The following is a 22,478-nucleotide window of genomic DNA, read 5'->3' on the forward strand; positions in this document are numbered from 1 at the left end:
TTAGATCATCCCAAGCTCTATCAGTTCTTGGAGAACTTTGCACTGTGCCCCTTTACTTTATGGTGAACTTTGTCAGCCATTGTGAGAAATAGCACAAATAGAAATCCTTTCTCTGTTCTGATGACTAAACGAAATTCCTGCAATAAATAATATTTACTTTGCACTACATTTGTTAAATGTCAGCTGAGTTCGTTTTATTGCAAGTGTCTAAGGACTATGGCACAAGTAGCATTTTTAATACTCAGAGGGCTGTCAAGAAGCCCTGCAACAGTGAACCCACCATGAATTGCTTGGAAATAACTTCTCAGTGAAAAACAGTTGCTTCACCTGCAGTGACAAGCATTTTGCCAAGAGCTGTACAGCAGTTACATATTTGCTATACGCTTAAGTGAGCAAGTGTGTAGCACAGCAGATTAGGAGTAATTCACTGTGCACCATACACTTTACATAGGGTTTATTTCCAGGCAGATGTATGCATGTGTTTTTGCCAGGGCTGCTGTTAACTCCCAGTCCGGCACTGACTGGAGGATGATGGCCTTTAACTTAGCAAAAAAATCTCAGATAGTATTGTTCTTCCACAAAGTGGCACACCAATTGGCAGGGCTCAATTTTACGCCCTAATTAAAGTAGCCAACCCAGTATCATCTACTAACAATGCCAGAGACCATGGGTCAAATTCACTAAGCGCTGAAGCGCAGAACGCTAGCGTTACTTCGCTAGTGTTTGGCATTTTCGTTACTGCGCAAATTCACTAACGAACGCTGGCGTAGTTTCGCTAGTGTTACTTCGCACCCTTATGCCTGGCGAAGTTTCACTAGCGACGTAACTACGCAAATTCACTAATGCGCGCAGTGTACTGAACGCTACCTTTTACGCTAGACTTCCTTCGCCACCTCAGACCAGGCGAAGCGCAATAGAGTAGATAGGGATTGCTTCAAAAAAAGTCAAAATTTTTTCTAAGTCCCAAAAAACGCTGGCGTGTTTTCTACATTATGGGTGATAGGCTGAAAAAGATCGAAATTTTTTTTGGGGCTCCCCTCCTTCCCCCCTACATTTCCTAACTCATGGCAACTTAACTATACAGTGGGCACATGTGTAGGGCAAAATAAAATTTTTATTTGATGTTTTGAAGCTTTTCTAGCCATTTGTAGTGCTGATACGTATTCCTCCATTGAAATTTGAATTTGGCGCCGTATGCAAATTAGCCTTCGCTAGAGTAACTTCGCTTTACTTAGCGAATCAATGCTAGCGCAACTTCGTAACCTTACACTACCCCTGAGCGCAACTTCGGATTTTAGTGAATTTGCGAAGTGCTGACGAAACTACGCCTGGCGAAGTGTGGCAAAGTGCGGCGAAGTGCGGCAAAGTTACGCCTGGCGCAACTACGAATCTTAGTGAATTTGCCCCCATAACTCTGTATTAAATGTATCAAAAAAAAACATCATTGTGAACCAGCAGATGGCACTGTGTTGTCTCTTTGGTGCCCATATCTGGTACAGGAGCACTTACCCATCGAAGTGGTTTAGCCTCTGTGTTATGTTGCTGATGGGCAGCAGTATTTTTCACCTGTATAAGAGAGAAGATGGTTCTCTTCCACAGAAAGATCATTTTGAGAGAGGCCCCTGTAATGCTGGGGGCCTAGGAAATGCATTTTGGTAACCATTTATCAATTTGTTCCTATCAATAGCAGCGTGACTGTTACCCCAATGTTTCTATACATCTGTAACCTTGTTATGAGCTAAGGGGGCCCAGTCTGAAGGTCAGTTAGGGGGAGATTTGGGGTGAGTGTTTATTTGTACCCTGGGTACCCCTGGAACTATAGCAGGGTGACTGTTACCCCAATGTTTCTATACATCTGTAACCTTGTTATGAGCTAAGGGGGCCCAGTCTGAAGGCCAGTTAGGGGGAGATTTGGGGTGAGTGCTTATTTGTGCCCTGGGTACCCCTGGAACTATAGCAGGGTGACTGTTACCCCAATGTTTCTATATATATGTAACCTTGTTATGAGCTAAGGGGGTCCAGCCTGAAGGTCAGTTAGGGGGAGATTTGGGGTGAGTGTTTATTTGTACCCTGGGTACCCCTGGAACTATAGTAGGGTGACTGTTACCCCAATGTTTCTATATATATGTAACCTTGTTATGAGCTAAGGGGGCCCAGTCTGAAGGTCAGTTAGGGGGAGATTTGGGGTGAGTGCTTATTTGTACCCTGGGTACCCCTGGAACTATAGCAGGGTGACTGTTACCCCAATGTTTCTATATATATGTAACCTTGTTATGAGCTAAGGGGGCCCAGTCTGAAGGTCAGTTAGGGGGAGATTTGGGGTGAGTACTTATTTGTACCCTGGGTACCCCTGGAACTATAGCAGGGTGACTGTTACCCCAATGTTTCTATATATCTGTAACCTTGTTATGAGCTAAGGGGGTCCAGCCTGAAGGTCAGTTAGGGGGAGATTTGGGGTGAGTGCTTATTTGTGCCCTGGGTACCCCTGGAACTATAGCAGGGTGACTGTTACCCCAATGTTTCTATATATCTGTAACCTTGTTATGAGCTAAGGGGGCCCAGTCTGAAGGTCAGTTAGGGGGAGATTTGGGGTGAGTGTTTATTTGTACCCTGGGTACCCCTGGAACTATAGCAGGGTGACTGTTACCCCAATGTTTCTATATATCTGTAACCTTGTTATGAGCTAAGGGGGCCCAGTCTGAAGGTCAGTTAGGGGGAGATTTGGGGTGAGTGTTTATTTGTGCCCTGGGTACCCCTGGAACTATAGCAGGGTGACTGTTACCCCAATGTTTCTATATATCTGTATAACTGTGCATTCATTTTTACATTTTGGTGTACTTGGCCCTTTAACCACATACAGAAGAAGGTTGTATATATTCATCAAACCCCCACTAATTGAGAATGAGCCCAATGTCTCAAGCCTGTAACTTCCATAGATCATCCAGTATTAGGTGTGGTCGTGGCTCTGTATAACCTGTTCTGAGACATGCCCAGAGACGTGAATGAAAAACGCAGAGACCCAAGAATCGCATTATAAATATGTATATTTGATACAAAATAGCCCATTCATTAAAGGTGTTTGTGTCAAAAGGCACTTTTTATATAGTTCAGCTCTGTGGTGCTCAGTCCTCCTGACTCCTGTGCCTAATGATGCAGGAGAACCCTGGGAGATGTCACCACCTCCAAACTAGATAGTTGCTGCAGGGTTCCCACGGTGCACTTCCTAGATGTCACTGCACTTCCCACATCCCCCCTCTCTCTCTCTTCACTGTTTAATTGTGTAGCCAGGACATGGCGATGGACAGCGGGTCCCCCATTCTGGTGCACAAACAAGATTCTGAGATGATGCAAGTCTTGCCTTACTAACAGTGTCCACAAAATGGCTGCTGCCTGCTTGTTATAATTATGAGTTCTCAGACTGAAGGAAACAAGATGCAAATATAATATTCAGAGCAAGCTCACCAAATTTCGTTGTTGGCTTCTTCCACAGGTATTCTGTGTATAATACCCAATAGTTCAATGCATTCAGTAGTTTGTGGAACAAATCCAGGGCAGCAACTTGTCTGCAAAGTTCTTTATTGGGAAGCTTTGCACTTGATAAAGGGCGTAGGCCCGAAACATGTTGTGTAACTCAGCTTCCCAATAAAGAACTTTGCAGACAAGTTGCTGCCCTGGATTTGTTCCACAAACTACTGAATGCATTGAAGGAAACAAGATTCAAATAATTTATAGTGTAATTAAAGTTCATTTTGCTTGATTAATGTGATAAAATAGGATTTTGAATATTTTTTTTGGGGCGACGGGTCCCCTTTAAGTTTATGGGAAAAAACTGGAACTGAATTTGGAGAAAAGTTTTTTCTCCTCGAATTGAATCTTGGCCATGAGTTATCACATGATAAACCATGAGATAACTTTTTCTCACTGAATTGAATCTGGTCCATAGAATTTATTCTCTCCTCTGCAGCTGCTCAACTGCCTGCAAGCTGGGAGGCAGGACATAGGTGGCCTGGAGATGGCACCTACATTGGAGGTGGAAACAGGGAGTGGGCAGGCGGGGGGCAGGTTGGAATTGTGAGTTACACCACTGTGCCTGAGGTATATATCATAAAGACTGATGACATAAGAACTGTGTATCTGAGGTAGGTATATATCATATGTGTAGTATAAAGTCATTTTACATAGTGGACACACCACGGATAATCATAAAAGGTTCAGAGCACGGTGTCAGTGGGAGTAGGTCCAGTTGGTCAGCAAGCACCAGAAAAAAGCCAAGGAGGGCTACTCACAATATAAGAAATATTTAGGAGTTATACAAGTGAGCACAAGGAGGGATGTACTATATGACCATTAAAATTGGCTCTTTGTTCATTCCAGGTGGACTTCTAGAAGCCTGCAGAAGCTTTGGCTGTGCACCTCAAAGGGTCCTCCAAGATCGGTGTTGTCAATATTTTCATAGGAGAATGAAGCTGCAAGGCTTATCTCATTATATGTAGGTTCTTTCTGCTCCCCACAGGCATAGTATTGGTGAGAACAATAGAATATACTGACATGAGATGAGGGCAGAGTCATTTTAGTGACAAAAGACCATTCTGGAGATGATCCTTGAAGTATCACAGCAACAAGTCCACTTTAAGGCATTCGTGTGCACCATAACATTGTGTAACCCCAAATTTGCATCATTGCCTCAAACACACCGTGTCAGGAGTGGAACAAAATCACATACCCACAGTAATTTTTACAGATACAAATAGCACAGGGATGGATTTCGTGGCTTGCTCCATATAGAAGAGGTAAATTGTCGTCCAAATCCTGTATGAGGAAGATCCCATAGAGGAGAAGTAAGGGTTGTAGGAGGAAAGTTAAGGTGGGGTGATCACTGCTAGCAAGCCATGGGCTCATACCCGGGTGTCTTTTGTCCATCTAATTACCATTAATTTATTCCCTTAAATATGCTGGTCATCTAACTAACCACTGGCTTGTTCCCTTGCACTAGTTTGCTTCTAGCCAAATACTGACTTATACCCAGAAGTCCATAATCGACAAGCCAACCAACAGCTTCTTGTCTGCTGATATCTATCCAACTGTTGGTCTTTACCATGGAATTGGTTGACAGCTATCAAACTGTTGGCTTATTCTTTGCAACTGCTTGTTTATTCTAATTAGTCTGTTGACATATAGCCAACCCCTGGTGTATTTTCTGATGTCAGCTGACATCTAGCCAACCACTGATAAAGTCTTTGGGGTCTGATCACATAAAGCCAAGCACATGCTTTTCTTTTGAAGTGACAATTGAGCTCTTTCTCTGTAATCACTTCTGGCTTATTGCCTTTGAGTCTGCTGACCATTTAGCTTTTTCTCTGTAGCCACTTCTGTCTTATTTGCTTCAACTACTTATGGCTCATTCCCTGAACGCACTTCTGTCTTATTCCCTACAATCATCTCTGGCTTACTCCCTGGAGGCTCTGTTATTTTATTCACTGGACCCGTCACTGGCTTCTTTTCTGATAATAACAACTTCATCTTGGCTCTATATTGTGCATCTTCTGGGAACTGCCAGTCATCCAAGAGGTACTTGTATTGCACTTCTGGAGTTATCATTTGGACACATATGGCCATGGTGCTGGGTCTGAGATCATGTCTTACTTTCCAACCTAAGATTTTTTCCTCCTTAGGCTGATATGGCTTTATGGCCTCATCCTGTATTAGATCAGCTCTTAAAGGCGTTGAGCCTTCCAGACACATCTCAGCTAGCTGTTGTCTCCGTCCCCTTAACCTCGTCAATTCCATGTCCATCCTTGCCCTACCAAATCTCTCCACTTTTTCCCAGAAAGTGCGGTTAAAATAGACATAAAGATACCAGTCCAAGGAGTTCCAAGCCCGTAACCTCTCAACATCCTTAGGTTCAAGTTGTGTGGGCTTCTCCCGAGCATTGAGTTTAAACGTCACTATATCATCCAGCTCCCAGCACAGTTCTTCCTTGAGAAGGATAATAGATTCATCAAAGTACTCAGCAAGTAGGACGAGGTTGAAGGCATCTTCCACTGCCCTTACTCCTTTACTTGCCGCATACTCTGTGAATGGTTTATCAGGGTCAAAACCAAGGTCGAACCACAGAAGGTTGCGGGCGTAGTGATGAGATTCATTGTTGGGTCGATAGTAATGAGAAGTGTTGTAGATAAAAGCTTTGATGTTTGGTGCCTCTTTAAAGGTTGGACAGTATTTTCGGTAATAAGAGAAAGAGGACTCTGCCACCGCAGCTGGATCCCGTAGAATGGTGAAATAGAAGGAGTCTGAAGGCATGACCTTGCGAACCTGGAAGAAGAAAACATTTTTAATGATATTGGGTGAGTATATTATGAGTATTAAGACTGCAAGCTAAAGTTGCTGTACCGTATCACCTTTATAACACTTTTTTTATTTTTTATTTCAAAAGGGTTTCCCTATAACATTATATTTCTTAAATGTATTTACAAGTGCCTTCAGCAAGGGATACCGTGACCCTATTGTAAGGAGCCTTTTCATGGGCCCTGATTCACTTTAAGAGGAAAGAGACTTTTTATCTAGAGCAGTAAACCCCAACCAGAGGCAACATATTGCTCTCCGACCCCATTTATGTTGTTCCCAGTGGCCTCAAAGCAGGTGTTCATTTGTAAAGGGAGACTGTCATGGGAAAACATGTTTTTTTTTCAAAACACTTCAGTTAATAGTGATGCTCCAGCACTGAAATCTGTTTTTCAAAAGAGCAAACAGATTTGTTTACATTTAATTTTGAAATCTGACATGGGGCTAGACATATTGTCAGTTTCCCAGCTGCCCCAGTCATGTGACTAGTGCTCTTTACTGCTGTACTGACAGTTGGAGTGATATCACCCCCCCAAGCAGCCTAACAACAGAACAATGGGAAGGTAACCAGATAGCAGCTCCCTAACACAATATAACAGCTGCCTGGTAGATCTAAGAACAACACTCAATAGTAAAATCCAGGTCCCACTGCGACACATTCAGTTCCATTGAGTAGGAGAAACAACAGCCTGCCAGAAAGCAGTTCCATCCTAAAGTGCTGGCTCTTTCTGAAATCACATGACGAGGCAAAATGACCTGAGATGCACCTACACACCAATTTTACAACTAAAAAAAATACACTTGCTGGTTCAGGAATGAAATTTTATATTGTAGAGTGAATTATTTGCAGTATAAACAGTGTAATTTAGAAATAAAAAGTACACCATAAAAATCATGACAGAATCCCTTTAAATGTCTTACGTGGAGGCATAAAGACCATGTGTAATGCCAAACAGAGGTTCCTGTAGTCGGCCAGTCCATATGGGGTTCCCAAAAAATGAATCACAGCCCTTATTGGGCACCCCCCTAGGAACTTTTTTATGTGGCTCGTTGGGGTTGGGGACCACTGATCTAGAGTAATACGAGCAAAGAGCATTACCTCTGAGAGTTTGAAGCGCATGTGATGGCACAGGATGTGGTATGGTGGCCGGCTGGCGTTGTGGAATCCTTTCACCAGGCTCGCATTGAAATAATGCGAATAATTAAAGTCACGTTCGTAGGGCAAAGCGAAGTTTAGCGAGTTCCTGTCGCCATATCGGTGCAAGATGTTCAGTATGGTGCTCCCAGCCGTCTTGTGGGTCTTCAGGAAAACAATGTGATTCTTTGCTCGGCATGTCCCAGAAATATCCTCAGAAGCACACAAGCCGGGGGCCCTCCTGTCAACAACAAAATGTGGACTGTTTATACAGAGGCGCAGCACCAAACTGGTATATCACACATATGTTTATACAGGGTGCTGTTTATATAAAGGAGGGTGCTGTTCAGCCTGTTTGGCTCATTTACAAACATCTGCACAAGGGAAAGTGCTAAAATGGATTGGGAAATAGCTGATTCACTCTCTCTCTCAGCCTAACAAATGGTTCCTGCTGCCAGTCTCGCAGCATGAGAAAGTTGCTGCAGCAGGAAAAAAATGAATAGGATTAGGGCGCTTAATAGCAGAAGATAGGGTTTATTTATTAAAGGAGAAGGAAAGCTACCAAAGCAGATTATTGCCACTAGATTAGCCACAATAACTATAGCTAGTCTGCAGAATGCTTTACCATACTTGAGTAAACAGTTTATAAAAGTCTCTCTGTTTGTTTAGGATAGCAGCGGCCATATTAGCTTGGTGTGACATCACTTCCTGCCTGAGTCTCTCCCTGCTCACTCATAGCTCTGGGCTCAGATTACAGCAGGGAGGGGAGGAGGGAGGGGAGAGGAGCAAACTGAGCATGCTCAAGCCCTAGCCCTGGAGGTTTAAGCTGAAAACAGGAAGTCTGATACAGAAGCCCATGAGTACACAATAGAAGGAAAGAAATGTGGTGTTTCTTTTGACAGAGGACTCAGAGCAGCATTACTTTGAGGGTTTACTGGAGTATTTATATAGACTTTCTGATAAAGCTTACTTAATTTTAGTCTTTCCTTCTCCTTTAAAGAGGTACATAGTGCAAATTCACTATCGGTATATACTGTACCCATAATATAAGATTATTTTCCACATTTCCAATGTAGTTTACACCAGAAACTGGAGGCGCCAAGGTTTGCGCTGGTCAATAACCTTGAATAGGTGGCCAAGAACAATGGACGATCCTGTACCAATGTGAGAACATGTGAATAGGTGACACTCCAAAAGGGGTCACTTACCTTTGCTGTGTGTTGGTGCCCAGAAACCAAACAGAAACTCCAGCAGTCAGCAGAATAAAAGGCCATAGCCTGGGGGTTAGTTGTCTGTAGAACCGGATTAGCCTCATTGTTCCCTAGAGAAGAAAGTGCAGAGCGGGTGTCACTTGGGTTCATGGTGCGCCTGTTGCTACAGCATTGGCAAGAGTAAACCATCAATAATAATCAGGGAAAAAATGTGTATTTCCATATCCACTGCTTATACTGTAATAAAGCTTTGTCAAGTCTATGAAGCCATTGGGGCAAATTCCCTAACCAGCGAAAATTCGCCTTCGACGGCTTCGCAGCCATCGCAACACTTCGCCAGGCGTAAATAATATTTATAGGTATAAACATTTTATAGTCAGGGCACAAGTTTGTGTCTAACCCTATGGGGTAGATTTACTAAAGGGCGACGTGACTAACGCTGACGACGATTCGCCAGCGTTACCGCTTTCAGGCACTTAGTCGATTTACTATTGGGTGCAGGCGTCACTTCGCTAGCGGTGATTCACACTCTATCACCAGGAGACTTTGTGCTCTGGCAAATGGACGTGGCGAATTTGCGCGATTTGGGGGCAGGGAATAAAACTCCCATGAAAATTCGCGTCAAAAAGGGGCGCTGGCGTCAAAAACGGGCGCCGGCGTCAGAAACGGACGCCGGCGTCAAAAACGAGACGCTGGCGCCGTTTTGCGAATTTTTCGCCGTTTCGCGAATTTCGCGCGAGATTCTGGAATTTTTCAGCTAAGCGAAACAGAGCAAGTTCGCCCATCACTACTTACATCATATTTTTTAGTAGAAAAAGTTTCTAAGTCCAAAAAACGCTGGCGTCTTTCCTTTTTTCAGAGTGATAGCCTGCAAAAGTTTTTTTGGGTAACCAGGTTCCCCCCTACATTTCCTAACATATGGCACATAAACTATACACTGGGCTCATGTGTAGGGCAATATAACAACTCTATTTTATTTTATTAAGGTTCCCTGGATTTGTGTAATGTAATGTATTCGCTGCAACATATACGCCATTCAACTTTATAATTTCCCGCTGTATGCAAATTAGCCTGAGCGAAGACCTCTAACAATGTTGCGCTAGGATTTGCTCGCATTGCCGAAGTAACGCTAGAGAAAATTCGCCAGCATTTGGCACCCTGGACGCAACTTTGCATTTTAGTAAACTAGCGATGTCTGACCGAATTTTTGCCTGGCGAAGTGTGGCTGCAAAGCTGTTGCAGGCGTATTTTCGCCGCTTAGTAAATTGACCCCTATAGGTGTAAAAGCCTCAGTAAGAAAACAAGTAAAACACTGATTAAACAATAGAAAAGTATATTTTATACAATTGGATATGTAAACTCACACTTGCATTATTTTTAGCTTAATGAATGCGGCAATATTAGCAATTTTAGTAAATATATTATCTAAAGGAAAAGTAAAGCCTCCCAGCCATTTTTTAATTTTAGCAGCAATTAAACACTTGACCTAAGAAAATAAAACATATTTCTGATGCAGATCCCTATATTATGTAAGATCATATTTCTCGTATTTAGACCCCTATATCTTGTTATAGAGCTGGAATTACATAAATATGTAGATTTAGAAAGCCCGGGTGACCCTGAAAAAAATGATGTATAATTTTTCCTCTGTAAAATTAACCCCCTCTCCCAAAATTCCAATTCGATTGCTGACTGACTGGTTTAGGAAAAGCGAAAGACAAATTCAGAAAAAATGTCTTTAAAATGTCGTGCAAAAGCCAAAATCTGAAAACTGTCTGTTTAAAAGACAAATTCACAAACGTGGAGATAGAGGCAAATCTGACATTTTTATCTCCACTTTTATTTTGTCTCAATGTCACCACTTTTGTGAATTCCCCCCAATATGTAATAATAATAGAGGAATGGGATCTATTATCCAGACTGCTTGAGGCTTCCTGGATAAAGCTTCTTTCCAATCAACAAATAACTATAGAGGTAACATAAAGCTGCCCTATACTATACACAGATATTTCTTACTAAACTAGAGAAACCAGAAATTCGTCCGAAAATGATGAGTTTGTTGACGTACAACTGGTATTGTCCCGTTTCTGATCTTTCTCAGGTTTGTGGAGTTCCCATTGATGGCAGCCATTATATATCACTTATTATCAGATCCCCATGTCATAGTCTTTATCCCACCCTCCGTGCTCTTTATATGGGGCACACAGAACATTTAAGACTATAAGTCATTTAATCAAACAAAAGTTCAACATAATAGATTAGTCTTCTACCCTTAAAAACCCTTGAGACTCAGAAATTACAAGTTTTTGTGTATGGGAATGACTATATATAGACATCGTACCCATGGTGTGTACATGTTAATATGACCTATTTATTAAAGGTGTTTTCACTGTATTCTTAGAAATTCCTTTCCGGGAGTAGTTTATTCAAGAGTGGGGGGTCACTGGCCTCTACTGATTAGTCCATTACTGTAAATCTTATGCCACGTCAGGTGCTGTTTAAATATTCTTTGTTAAAAATGGTTTTATTATTAACCAAATAGCATTGTAAATTCCAGAAACCCTGCGTAAGAGAAACCTAATGACAACGAAAGTGACCAGGCGTGTTCTTGTTGTTTACACTCTCACACACAGAGCAAGTAAAGCCCAAATAAAACTTGTCTTATGGCATTGGCCCTACAGAGCTTTTCAGTTACAGCTCCCTACTTCCATCCCTCAAATGCCCCCCTACTTCTCTTGTACAGTAACCTTCTGTGAATACAAGGTCCAGCCTTGGACTAGATACCCATGGGCCTATTGGGATCTATCACTCCCCAACTCAGACATGACCCACAAGTCCAATGCTGCCAGTGTCCACAGTATAGGACTGGAGGCTTGGGGTCCTTCAGAGCTGCTGCCTCGGGGGTCCCTGTGCCCCCACCCCAGCTGCAGAGCCCCCTCCAGCCACCAAACCCAGCCGCAACCCCCTCAGGCCCTCCACGAATAACTTTTTTGTCTCACAGAGCGACCAGGGCCAGCGAGGGAGGTCGGGGGCATCAGCAATGGTTTCAGCCAGCCTGTCTATATATTTTATGTAGACCTGCTTATCTCGGTAAAGCTAATCTCTGGAGTGATAACAATGTATAACTACTGTACCTCCATTTAGCTAATATTTGAGAACATATTAAGTCCAATAATGCCAGGACTGATAGACAATAGATATTGGTTTATCCGCATACAAACCAATACAAAGCCCTGGTACTAATGGAAAACAAAACAGTAATTCAAGGATTGGAATACTATCAACTAGATCAAACTATAAGAGATATCATGTATCTACCTGTTAGCTCAAGATCTTCCCAGAAGGTGCCTTATCAGTGCCTAACTAGTCAGTACAGCCCTTTCTATTTAAATCTTGGCTACAGAGCAGGCCGGACTGGCAATCTGTGGGTTCTGCCAAATGCCAGAGGGGCTGCTATGAGGTCCCATAGAAAGTCAGTATTTAGCGGGCTGGTGGGCCTCTATGTGGGCTGATTGGGCCTCTGTGTACCTGAAATGCCAGGGCCTATTTTAATTCTCAGTCCGGACCTGCATTGTATAAAGATACAGCTCAGTCAAGATCCTTGAGGGCAAAAAAAAGTGACAACCTCCAGGCTTCACTAAATGGTCTGGGTCTTTTGTTGTTGGTTTCCACTAAGACCCACACAGTGGTTTTACAAGCCCAACCTGTTCAATGTAAAGGTTACATATTCTCACATCCTGTACTAGAACATGGTGCACTTATACAATCCAAGATAAACACAAAGGGAATATTTGCACATGACTTTGCACATAGAGCAGCGGAGGTGATGCAACGTGCCATAGCTATTCACTGGATATTTTTGTTCAACTTTCACCCACTGTTGTCTCTTGTACCATAGTGGTCATTATATCTAGATTTTCCTACTTTTGTTACCATTGTGATAATAATACCCACCAAACTCACCATTGTTATCTTCATCACTACCTTCTCTTCCATTGTGTTCCTCACAAGCCACTCTCTTCACCTCTTACATGACAGGGGTCTTCAAGTCAGCCACTTCCATCATGGTAGCTCTTTAGATCCACCATTCTTTTCATAGAAGTCTTCATATCCACCCCAATGACATTCACATTCACCAACCCCCTCAATGCATTGATGACCACTTTTATTTATGCCATTTTAAATTTTAACTATTACTGTGGAGGAGAACCTTCAACAATTCAATGGACTGTAAAGGCTTTGAAGAACAGTCCATCATATCAAATGAGAACTGGAGAACAGTATGTATTGATTACATGCATAATATAACCCCGCATGATGTTTCATTTCTTATTTACCCCCAAATATATTTGCCTACCCTAGTTTCTTTGTCCTTAGTTCCCTCAGTGAATGTTCCTCCTAATTCATATTGCTGTCAAGCCTTTCTGTCTTTATGTTCCGTGTGCACTAGTTCATATTACCATAAAGCTCGTGTTGTAGCCTTTCAGCGGCCATTAAGCTTCAGATTTAGAAGTGTCAGAAGTAATATAGCAGCCAGGGAGGGTGTAGGTTTGATGGATGACAGGTTTATGGAAAATTTCTGGTGTTTCTTCACTGGCTGGAAAACATCAGGAGAGAATATGCCACATGTACTGAGCCTTAAATCTCAGTCTCAGTGCTAATGCTTATATGTTCTTCTCTTATCTCCTCCACTGTCCATGTGTAAATATACTCAGGCCACAGTTGTGTAGAATACAATGGAGGGATTAAAGATAACCCTTGCTCTTGGTAAGGACTGATCTACATTCCCATGGCTGGAAGAACGCAGATACATTTCAAGTGGATTGGACTTCCAGCTATTATTAGCAATGTAAGCTCACCCCCTACAAACATATCTACATCATGTAAAAGGGTGCAATGAGGGTGTAACTACGTTCTACATGAGAACAACAGATCTTTTACATTAAATAACCTGAAGCCATTATGGAGGTTATAATAAAAAACTGTTTATGCATGCATATCATTCTTACCTGATGCCCAGGTACAACAGAATGGACAGTGGCTTTTTCACTGCACACCTATAAAGACTTATTGCCTGGCAGATTGGGATATTATGGCTCTACTGTACATTCCATAGCACTGCACTATAGTTATACATCATTATGCAAGAATAATAAGAGGGAAATGCCCAAAACTACATACATTTTGATAAACTATATAATCTATAAGTAGAATTACAATGGGGGTAATATGAAAAACTAACAGACATATAAGCCGCACACCTACTCTCACTAATAGACTATGGAACCATAAGGCACTTTGTGCTCTATACTAAGTATTAGAGAAAAGGCTCTCACCTGTATGCGTGCAGGTACAGCTCTGATGGCTTATGATACTTTGCAATGTATGAAGCAGGTAATCCCTCTATATACACAGAAACACCTGTGCCTATAAGTATAAAGAGATGCTTGAGGGATGGTGTTTGTACAAAGCTTTGGAAGGCCAGCCCACTCCTGCCCAGAGAGGTAAATTCCACAGACCTGGTGGATTATCTTCTGCACATAGCATATACTTTCTATAGGGATGGTTTTGGGGGGGGGGGGTTTAGGTGTGACATCAACAAAGAAACATCCCCAGCAGGTACTCAGCAAAAGATTAGGCTCATTTGATGTTCTTATAGCTGGATACAAATAATATGCGTCACCTGTGCCTTTCAAATGGAACAACAATGCTGTGACTTAAAACGGTCAGGACTCCATGCAAAACAATCTTCAGGAGGGACCAGCCCATGCGGTACCTTCCCACTGGTTCCTGCCCCCTCTGTCCTTTCACACTGGTTCCCATCCCTTCCCACTGGTACTCAGGGGCATGTTTACTAACATTGGAGATAAATATCTGGAGAGATTTCTGGAGATGTTGCCCATGGCAACCAATCAGCAATTATATTATAGCCAACTATAAGTTAGAAAACAAAAGCAAAGATCTGATTGGTTGCTAAGAGCAACATCTCCAGAAATCTCTCCAGATATTTATCTCCAATATTAGTAAACATATCCCTTCCCACTGGTTCCCACCCCTTGGTCCCTTCCCACTAGTTCCTGCCCCATTGGTCCCTTCCCACTGATTCCCGTCACTTCCCACTGGTACTCAGTCTTTTCCTACTGGTTCCTGCCCCCCTTGGTCCCTTCACACTGGTACCTGTCCCTTCCCACTGATACACGTCACTTCCCACTGGTACTAAGTCTTTACCTACTGGTTCCTGCCTCCTTGGTCCTTTTCCACTGGTTCCTGCCTCCTTGGTCCCTTCCCCGTCACTTCCCACTGGTACTCAGTCTCTTCCTACTGGTTCCTGCCTCCTTGGTCCTTTTCCACTGTTTCCTGCCCCCTTGGTCCCTTCCCACTGGTTCCTGCCTCCTTGGTCCTTTCCCCGTCACTTCCCACTGGTACTCAGTCTCTTCCTACTGGTTCCTGCCCCCTTGCTCCTTTTCTACTGGTTCCTGCCCCCTTGCTCCTTTTCTACTGGTTATCGCCCCCTCTGCCCCTTCCCACTGGTTTCCGGCACCCTCTGCCCCTTCCCACTGGTTTCTGGCACCCTCAGCCCCTTTCAACTGGTTTCCGCTCCCTCCTGTTTAGCTTTGCATAAATTAGTGAGATAAGCTCCAGAAGGAACAGGAGAAGTGACAACTATCCCACGGACCTCCGTGTGGTGTTAAAGGCATAACTGTTGCAAATTTCTACTTTGTGCTTAAAAAACTGCTTTTGTAATGTTATATGCAAAGCACAATGCACACCGAGACCTCCTCCAACCCCATCTCTGAGTCTCTTAGCACATAAAAAGACAATTTAGCCAGCACTCACCAAGAGCTCAAATTTCTTATTGGTAATCTGGTGCACGTCATTCGGTGTCCACTCAAACCGACTTCAAATATCCAAAAAAAACTGTAGCAGTCAGCACCATCGAGGATTTCAATTAAAAAGCCTTTATTTGCTACTTTTTGGCTTTATGATCTGGACAGTTACAACGTTTCAAGCCAAACAATGGCCCTTTATCAAGCTTGATAAAGGGCCATTGTTTGGCTTGGAACGTTGTAACTGTCCAGATCGTAAAGTCAAAAAGGGGAAGGTAAAGTGAACACTGTGCCTTTAGGCTACTAAAAAAAGTATAGGTTTGTTTAGGAAAACTGAAATTTTATACCTGTTTGTACAGGGTAACGTGTTACTGCAACAGGGAAAAGGAAAATCAATCAACAGGATTTGTTATCTGGCACAAACAAAACGTCAGAGACAAGTGGCATGGGACGTAAATATTTAAGCAAGGTAAATGTGAACACGACAGCAGGACCTGATGGAATACACCCTGAAGTAGTTTCGCTAGGCCAATGTGTATATATATTCCAGACTTGCATCTGGTATGGTACCTATGGACTGGAGGAAAGCTTACAATGTTAAAAAAAAATTTGATGGCACAGGTTATCATTTAAGAGGTGCTTGTGCTCATGGTCTTGCTGTTCTCTATACAGATTATAAGCAATAGAGCTTACAGTCTAAGGTCCCCATCACATTCAGAAATAGTAGTCACAGTTATATCAAGAGCCAGTGAACCTGTCTGTATGTTTTTGGAGTGTGGAAGGAAACCCAGCATGGACACAAGGAGAACATTCAGACTCCTTGCAGATAGGGCCCTGGCTGGAATCGAACCTAGAGCCAGTGCTGCAAGGCACCAGTGCTCACCATTGTGTTACTGTGCTCTTAAATTTCAGGTTGTCTTGAGGTGAAGGAAGCATCTGATGACTATGGCTTCAGCCGAACTGAAGGAAATTAAAAGTTTTTGTTTATCCACTGGTATTCAGCGCTATTGGTCAATTTATGGAGAGAGGTGGAAGGTGTGGCTTATTGGTCATGTTTGTCATTGGGTAGAACATTGGTACTGAAGTGTGGCAGGAGCTGGGTCATAGACAACACATGACAGAGAGTCGTCAAGGCAGGTCGTAGGTGAGATAAGTCAAGGAAAGTCAAGAATGTGCTTAGATGGGATGGCCTATTCCTTGAAGGCCTCGATGAAGAGCAAACGGTGAGATCAGGTTAAATAGTTGGTAAAAGTAATGGTTGGATAGTGTGTAGGAATAATGTGAGAATAATGCAATGGTGTAGAGTCAGGAAATGATAAGGCTCTCTGTTTGCAAGAGGAGAGAAAGAGGAAGGAGATAATGAGACAGAGGAAAAGTTTATAATTGATTTATATATTGTTATGGGCAGATAAATTCAGCATGAGGAGAAGACAATGTTATCAACAAGATTATCATAAGTAATTGGTGCTGATCCATTTGTCAGAACAAGGCCACTGAAGGGATAAATCGACCTCCCGGGTTCTGTAAAGGTGTGACTTTGTCAGGGGCACAGGCATAGAAAAAAGATCATTTAAAGAACAGCTGGTTTGGCTTATAATGGGATTCTTAAACCTGCTCTAAAATAAACCTGCTCAAACAAAATCTCTCTAATTTCTGGCAAGATATTGATTGGGTGGACCCATCAGGTATTCATACACTTGGCCAATAAGCTGCCAACTTAGTCCTGAATCAACAGCTTTTATCAGCCAGTGAAATAAAAGACCCCATCAACCTGGGCTGAAATGCATTGAGTTAGATTTGTAGCACGGCACATTAAATAAATGCACATTTTTTTATATTTTGAGGTGCCCCTGATGGAAACCCCATTCCAAAGTGGGCTGAAATGCATTTGGTTACTTTTTTTGCATGATACAATAAATAAATATACAATTTTATATTTGGTTGTGCCCCATTTTCTATACACTTTATGGCTACACCTAGAGTTCATTGGAGTGTTACAGGAGACTCCCTACAGCAGGGGTCCTCAACCTTTTTTTACCCGTGAGCCACATTCAATGTAAAAAAATTGGGCAGCGACGCAAGAAAAAAGTTCCTGGGGGTGCCAAATAAGGGCTGTGATTGGCTAGTTGGTAGCCCCTATGTGGACTGGCAGCCTACAGGAGACTCTGTCTGGCAGTACAACTGGTTACAACCAAAACTTGCCTCCAAACCAGGAATACAAAAACAAGTACCTGCTTTGAGGCCACTGGGAGCTCATGATCCACTGGTCAGGGATCACTGCCCCACATTGAGCAGCCCTTATCTATAGTCATTTACTCAGGGGTGCCCCCCAATCCATGTACAGTCATGTGACAGCTACATGTTTTACCACACCGTTTTTTGATTACATTTTTGCATTTAATTGACAAAATCGCAATGCCCTTGTATTACAGGATGTTAATATGATAATGGGTCCCTGAGTTGGGCAGTGATATTATTATGACTCCAATGTAAGGATTCCTGGAGGTCTAGTGGTGGGGACAGCCTTGAGGTGGCTTGCTCGCTGTCGCCATCAGCTCCATTTCTTATGACAAAGGAGAATGTTAAAGGAGAAGGAATACTATTGAACACTTGGTGTGCCAAAAATTAGGCTCCCCCAAATGATTACTTTTATTTACCTGACACCCCGGGCTGGTGCTCCTATCAGCAGAAAACAACACCAGCCCGGGGTTCTTCCACCGTGCGATCCTCTTCATTTCATGTCCTTTGCTACTCGATTGCCGCCAGGACTTGAAATAAGAAAACCAAGGAGAGGGTTCTGTCTGGGCAGGCAAGAGAAATGGAATGTGTGACAAGAGTAATGGGGTTTAGAGCAAAGTGTCAGTACAGAATCAGGATCCGGAAGAGTAGTCAGTAAACAGGCAATGGTCGCTTCAGGCAGCAGACCGGAGTGGTCAAGAACAGGCAGGGGTCTAGGAACAGTAAATAGACCTATGTTGGGTGATGAGAATTAGGCAGTGGCTCCTTTAAATATTGAAATTTTGCAACAAGTGTTGATGTCACGTAGGCCGCCGAAAAGAAAAAGAGGCGTGCACCAAAACCCAGAGGAATGCATGCAGGAGCGAGGATAAAAAGGCCAAAAGAAATCGCCTGGTGCTTGAAATAGAATAGGTCCGTATTTGGCCGTATTCGAATTGTACGAATCGAAGGAAAAGCACATTTGATCTAATTCAATTTTTTCCAAAAAAAAATGTAGATTGTTCAAAATCCACCAATTCAGTCCAAATAAGTTCTAGGAGGTCCCCCATAGGCTAAAAGAAGCAATTTGGCAGGTTTTAGATGGGGAATGGTCAAATATTTAAAGAGACAGTACATGATAAATTTCGATATTTGAATTTTTAAATTGTTTTCAAATTCAAATCGAATTTGGACTATTCCCTAGTCGAAGTACACAAAGGGGCAGATTTACATATGGTCGAATATCGAGGATTAATTAACCCTCGATATTCGGCTGCCGAATGTAAATCCTTCGACTTCGAATATCGAAGTCGAAGGATTTACCGCAATTAGTTCGATCAAACGAAAAATCGAACGATTCGAAGGATTTTAATCAATCGATCGAACGATTTTTCTACGACCAAAATAACCTTAGAAAGCCTATGGGGACCTTCCCCATAGGCTAACATTGATGCTCGGAAGGTTTTAGGTGGCGAAATAGGGGGTCGAAGTTTTTTTTAAAGAGACAGTACTTTCGACAATCGAATGGTCGAATATTCTAACGATTTTTATTTTGAATCGTTCGATTCGAAGTCGAAGTTCGTAGTGGAAGGTCGAAGTAGCCAATTCGATGGTTGAAGTAGCCAAAAAAACTTTCGAAGTTTTTTTTATTCTATTCCTTCACTCGAGCAAAGTAAATGTGCCCTAAAAAACTGCTCAAAATTTGATTTTTTTTTTCATTCAAAAATTCACCTTGAGCTTTGATAAATCTGTCCCTTACTGTTCCATTCCCTTCTCCATACTTAATCTTCCATTTCGCGTTTCCCCTTCTCTGTACTTACTCTTTCAATTCCCCTTCTCCATACATACTCTTATACTTCCCCTTCTCCATACTTACTTGGACCTCTGTGAAAATACTTTGAGAGAGCTCCACTTCTATAGTCATACATAATGCACTAATAGCAACAGTAACCATTCCATAGATGAACTGACATCAACAGAAACCCAACGATGCGGTTAATTAACACAATAGGGCATTATGGGCTGCTGTGTGATATGTGCCGTGTAGGGGACATGCAAGACCATTGAAATGCAAACATGTACCTTTTGTGTGCCTGGCTTTTCACGGTATGGGCAGGCTATTCAGAGATGTCAGTTCATCTATCTGGTTACTGTTGCTATTAGTGCATTAGTTGCACACAGGGAACTACCTGCAAGCTCAGACTCACATTGACTTCATCAATTAACTTCCTCATTCCTTGCTACTAAGCTCAGGAGTGTGATTTCCCTTAACCATAGGAGACAATGAAAACAGACACATTGTGCCACACAACTCTTTAGAGGAGAATTTGCCCCATAGCATATGTATGCAATTTTTATCCTATGGTACCATAGCACCCGATTCTGCCCACTGAGCCACCATCCAATGACTGGTTTTAGGATAAAACAGATTATTTTAATTCAATATCACCATTGGGTGCCACTCTTTTCATTATGTTATTTAAGTCTTGCTGTTTTCCTCTTCTTCACTCCTTTCCCTTCTTCATTTCCATTTACTTTCTTCTCTATACTTTTTCTTTTATTTCCCCTTCTCCATATTTAACCTTCCATACCCTTCTCCATGCTTACTCTTCCATTTCCCCTTCTCAATACTGAATCTTTCATTTCCCCTTCTCCATGCTAGCTCTTCCATTTTCTTCTCCATACTTACTCTTCCATTTCCTCTTCTCCATACTAACCCTTCTGTTTTCCCCTTCTCCATACTTGCTCTTCCATTCCCTTCTCCATACTATCTCTTTCATTTCCCATTTTTTGTACTTACCCTTCCATGTCCCCTTCTCAATATTTGTTCTTCCATTTCCCAGTCTCTGTACTTACCCTTTCATTTCCCCTTCATCATAATTACTTTTCTATTTCCCCTCCTCTGTATTTACTCTTCCATTTTCACTTCTTCATACTTATTCTTTAATTTCCCCTTCTCCATATTAACTCTTTCATTTCCCCTTCTCAATATTTACTCTTTCATTTCCATTTCTCTGTACTTACCCTTACATTTCCCCTTCTCCACACTTACTCTTTCATTTCCCATTCTCTGTACTTACCCTTCCATTTCCCCTTCATCAGACTTACTCTTCCAATTCCCCTCCTCTGTATTCACACTTCTATTTCCCCTTCTCCAGTCTTCTAAATTAGGAAACCCAAACAGGACTACTTGAATGATGCAGTGATCAGCCAACTGCAATCGTACCCTTGAAACCAACCAACCTCGCCTCTGACGTCGCCCGAACTGCCCCCCGCAATCAACTAACTACCCACTCCCTAACATCACCACCCCACCCCCCTGCCCAGAGATACCAAAACAGAAAGGTGTTAACCCTAGTCTTGGCCCCCCAGTAAAATGAAAACGAATAATTCAGGAGCGCCTCCACAATGGGTTATCCATTGGGTGCAGACAAGAGGGATGTAGATGTGGTGGGATTTTCTCCATTATATTTATGTTACTTCACACAAATATAACTTGCACATATTAGTGTGACTAGGTTTGGCAGGGTGCCGAGGATTGCTGTGCATCAATTGGCAGCCCCCAGACCAAAACCAACACATTTGTTTCACTTTAGTTTTCTATGACAAACAAACTGTCAGTCTGTGCTGTAGAAGCCAACTGTTTTGCTCACATGGAACCGACCTGAACACAAGCATCAGCATCCTAAAGTGCCACCTGGTGTCTGTTAGTGTGAGAAAAGTTTATTCCTAATGAAAAGCAAATCTCTACTATTTCATTAAAGGAACAGTGAGTAGATTAAACTTGTATGATAGTAACAAAGTCATGAGTTCAGAGCTGATAATTAATAGTGATAATTGGCTAACATGAGTCTCTCTGGTGTCGGCACAATTTACATACATAGTATATTTTTAGAAGCAGGAACTTCAAGGCTTTGGGACACATAATCCCTCCCATGAAGCTGGCCATACACACATCTGCTCATTTGGCAAGGTCACCAAATATGTGCATTTTGCCCAGATTCTCATACCAGGTTGACCAGGTTGTTTGGCCTTAGGTCAGAGACATGGGGAAAGGACTTTGTCAATGGGCCAAGGCAGTCCTTGCCTAATGGAATGGACTAACTTGCCAGATATTGGTCAGACAGTTCCCCCATGGCACCTTTGTTCCTGAAAATCTCCAGATGGATGGAGAGTGGGATGGAGAGCGGGCTGTGAAGGGTGGGTCAGTGATGTAAAGGGGGCAGGGTGATGATGTAAAAGGGGCAGGGCATCCAACTGAGCAAGATTTGGTAATTTGGAGGGGGTAGGGGGCAGTAGATAATAGCAGAGATCTCAACTCACCCGGTTTTTCAAACTTTACCTATTTTCAACCCCTTCCCCCTGATCTCCAGTCACTATAAGGCATACCCCTTGTCTTAGACCTTCCTCTGTCATTGGGGTCCCCCTACAAGTCATTTGAATTTATACATTCATTGAAATACTTCACACAATCCTGTATCTCTTATTCTGCTAGAGGTCCACTAGAGAAGGAAGGTCCAGGATAGACAATTAGCAGATTTGCCTAAATGGCATAAAGATCTACTTCTTATATAAGTAGGCGTAAAGAAACAATAGTTGCAATGGTACATTTGTAGGTTGCAGTGTGCACGGTCAATATACAGTTGTGTAATATACTCAAAAGCAACAAAATTGAAGCAATACTAAAAGTAAGAAAAAGTATTGGTAGAAAGTGCTAACATCATCCATATCACATGGTAGGCACGG

General features: G+C 42.4%; 1 protein-coding gene across 1 annotated transcript; it reads right to left on the reverse strand.

The window, feature by feature from the left end:
• Window positions 1-3,844: 3,844 nt before the first annotated feature.
• Window positions 3,845-9,012, reverse strand: LOC108711748 (galactose-3-O-sulfotransferase 4-like). The gene is made up of 3 exons (XM_041587339.1): window positions 8,686-9,012; window positions 7,442-7,718; window positions 3,845-6,312 (listed from the first exon to the last, which is right to left on the reverse strand). Exons 1-3 carry the CDS (start codon window positions 8,790-8,792, stop codon window positions 5,392-5,394), a joined length of 1,305 nt encoding a protein of 434 aa, XP_041443273.1. The 5' UTR covers window positions 8,793-9,012; the 3' UTR covers window positions 3,845-5,391.
• Between the last annotated feature and the right edge of the window lie 13,466 nt (window positions 9,013-22,478).

The sequence above is a fragment of the Xenopus laevis genome, chromosome 3L (assembly GCF_017654675.1).
Source record: "Xenopus laevis strain J_2021 chromosome 3L, Xenopus_laevis_v10.1, whole genome shotgun sequence".
In the NCBI taxonomy this organism is placed as follows: Eukaryota; Metazoa; Chordata; class Amphibia; order Anura; family Pipidae; genus Xenopus; species Xenopus laevis.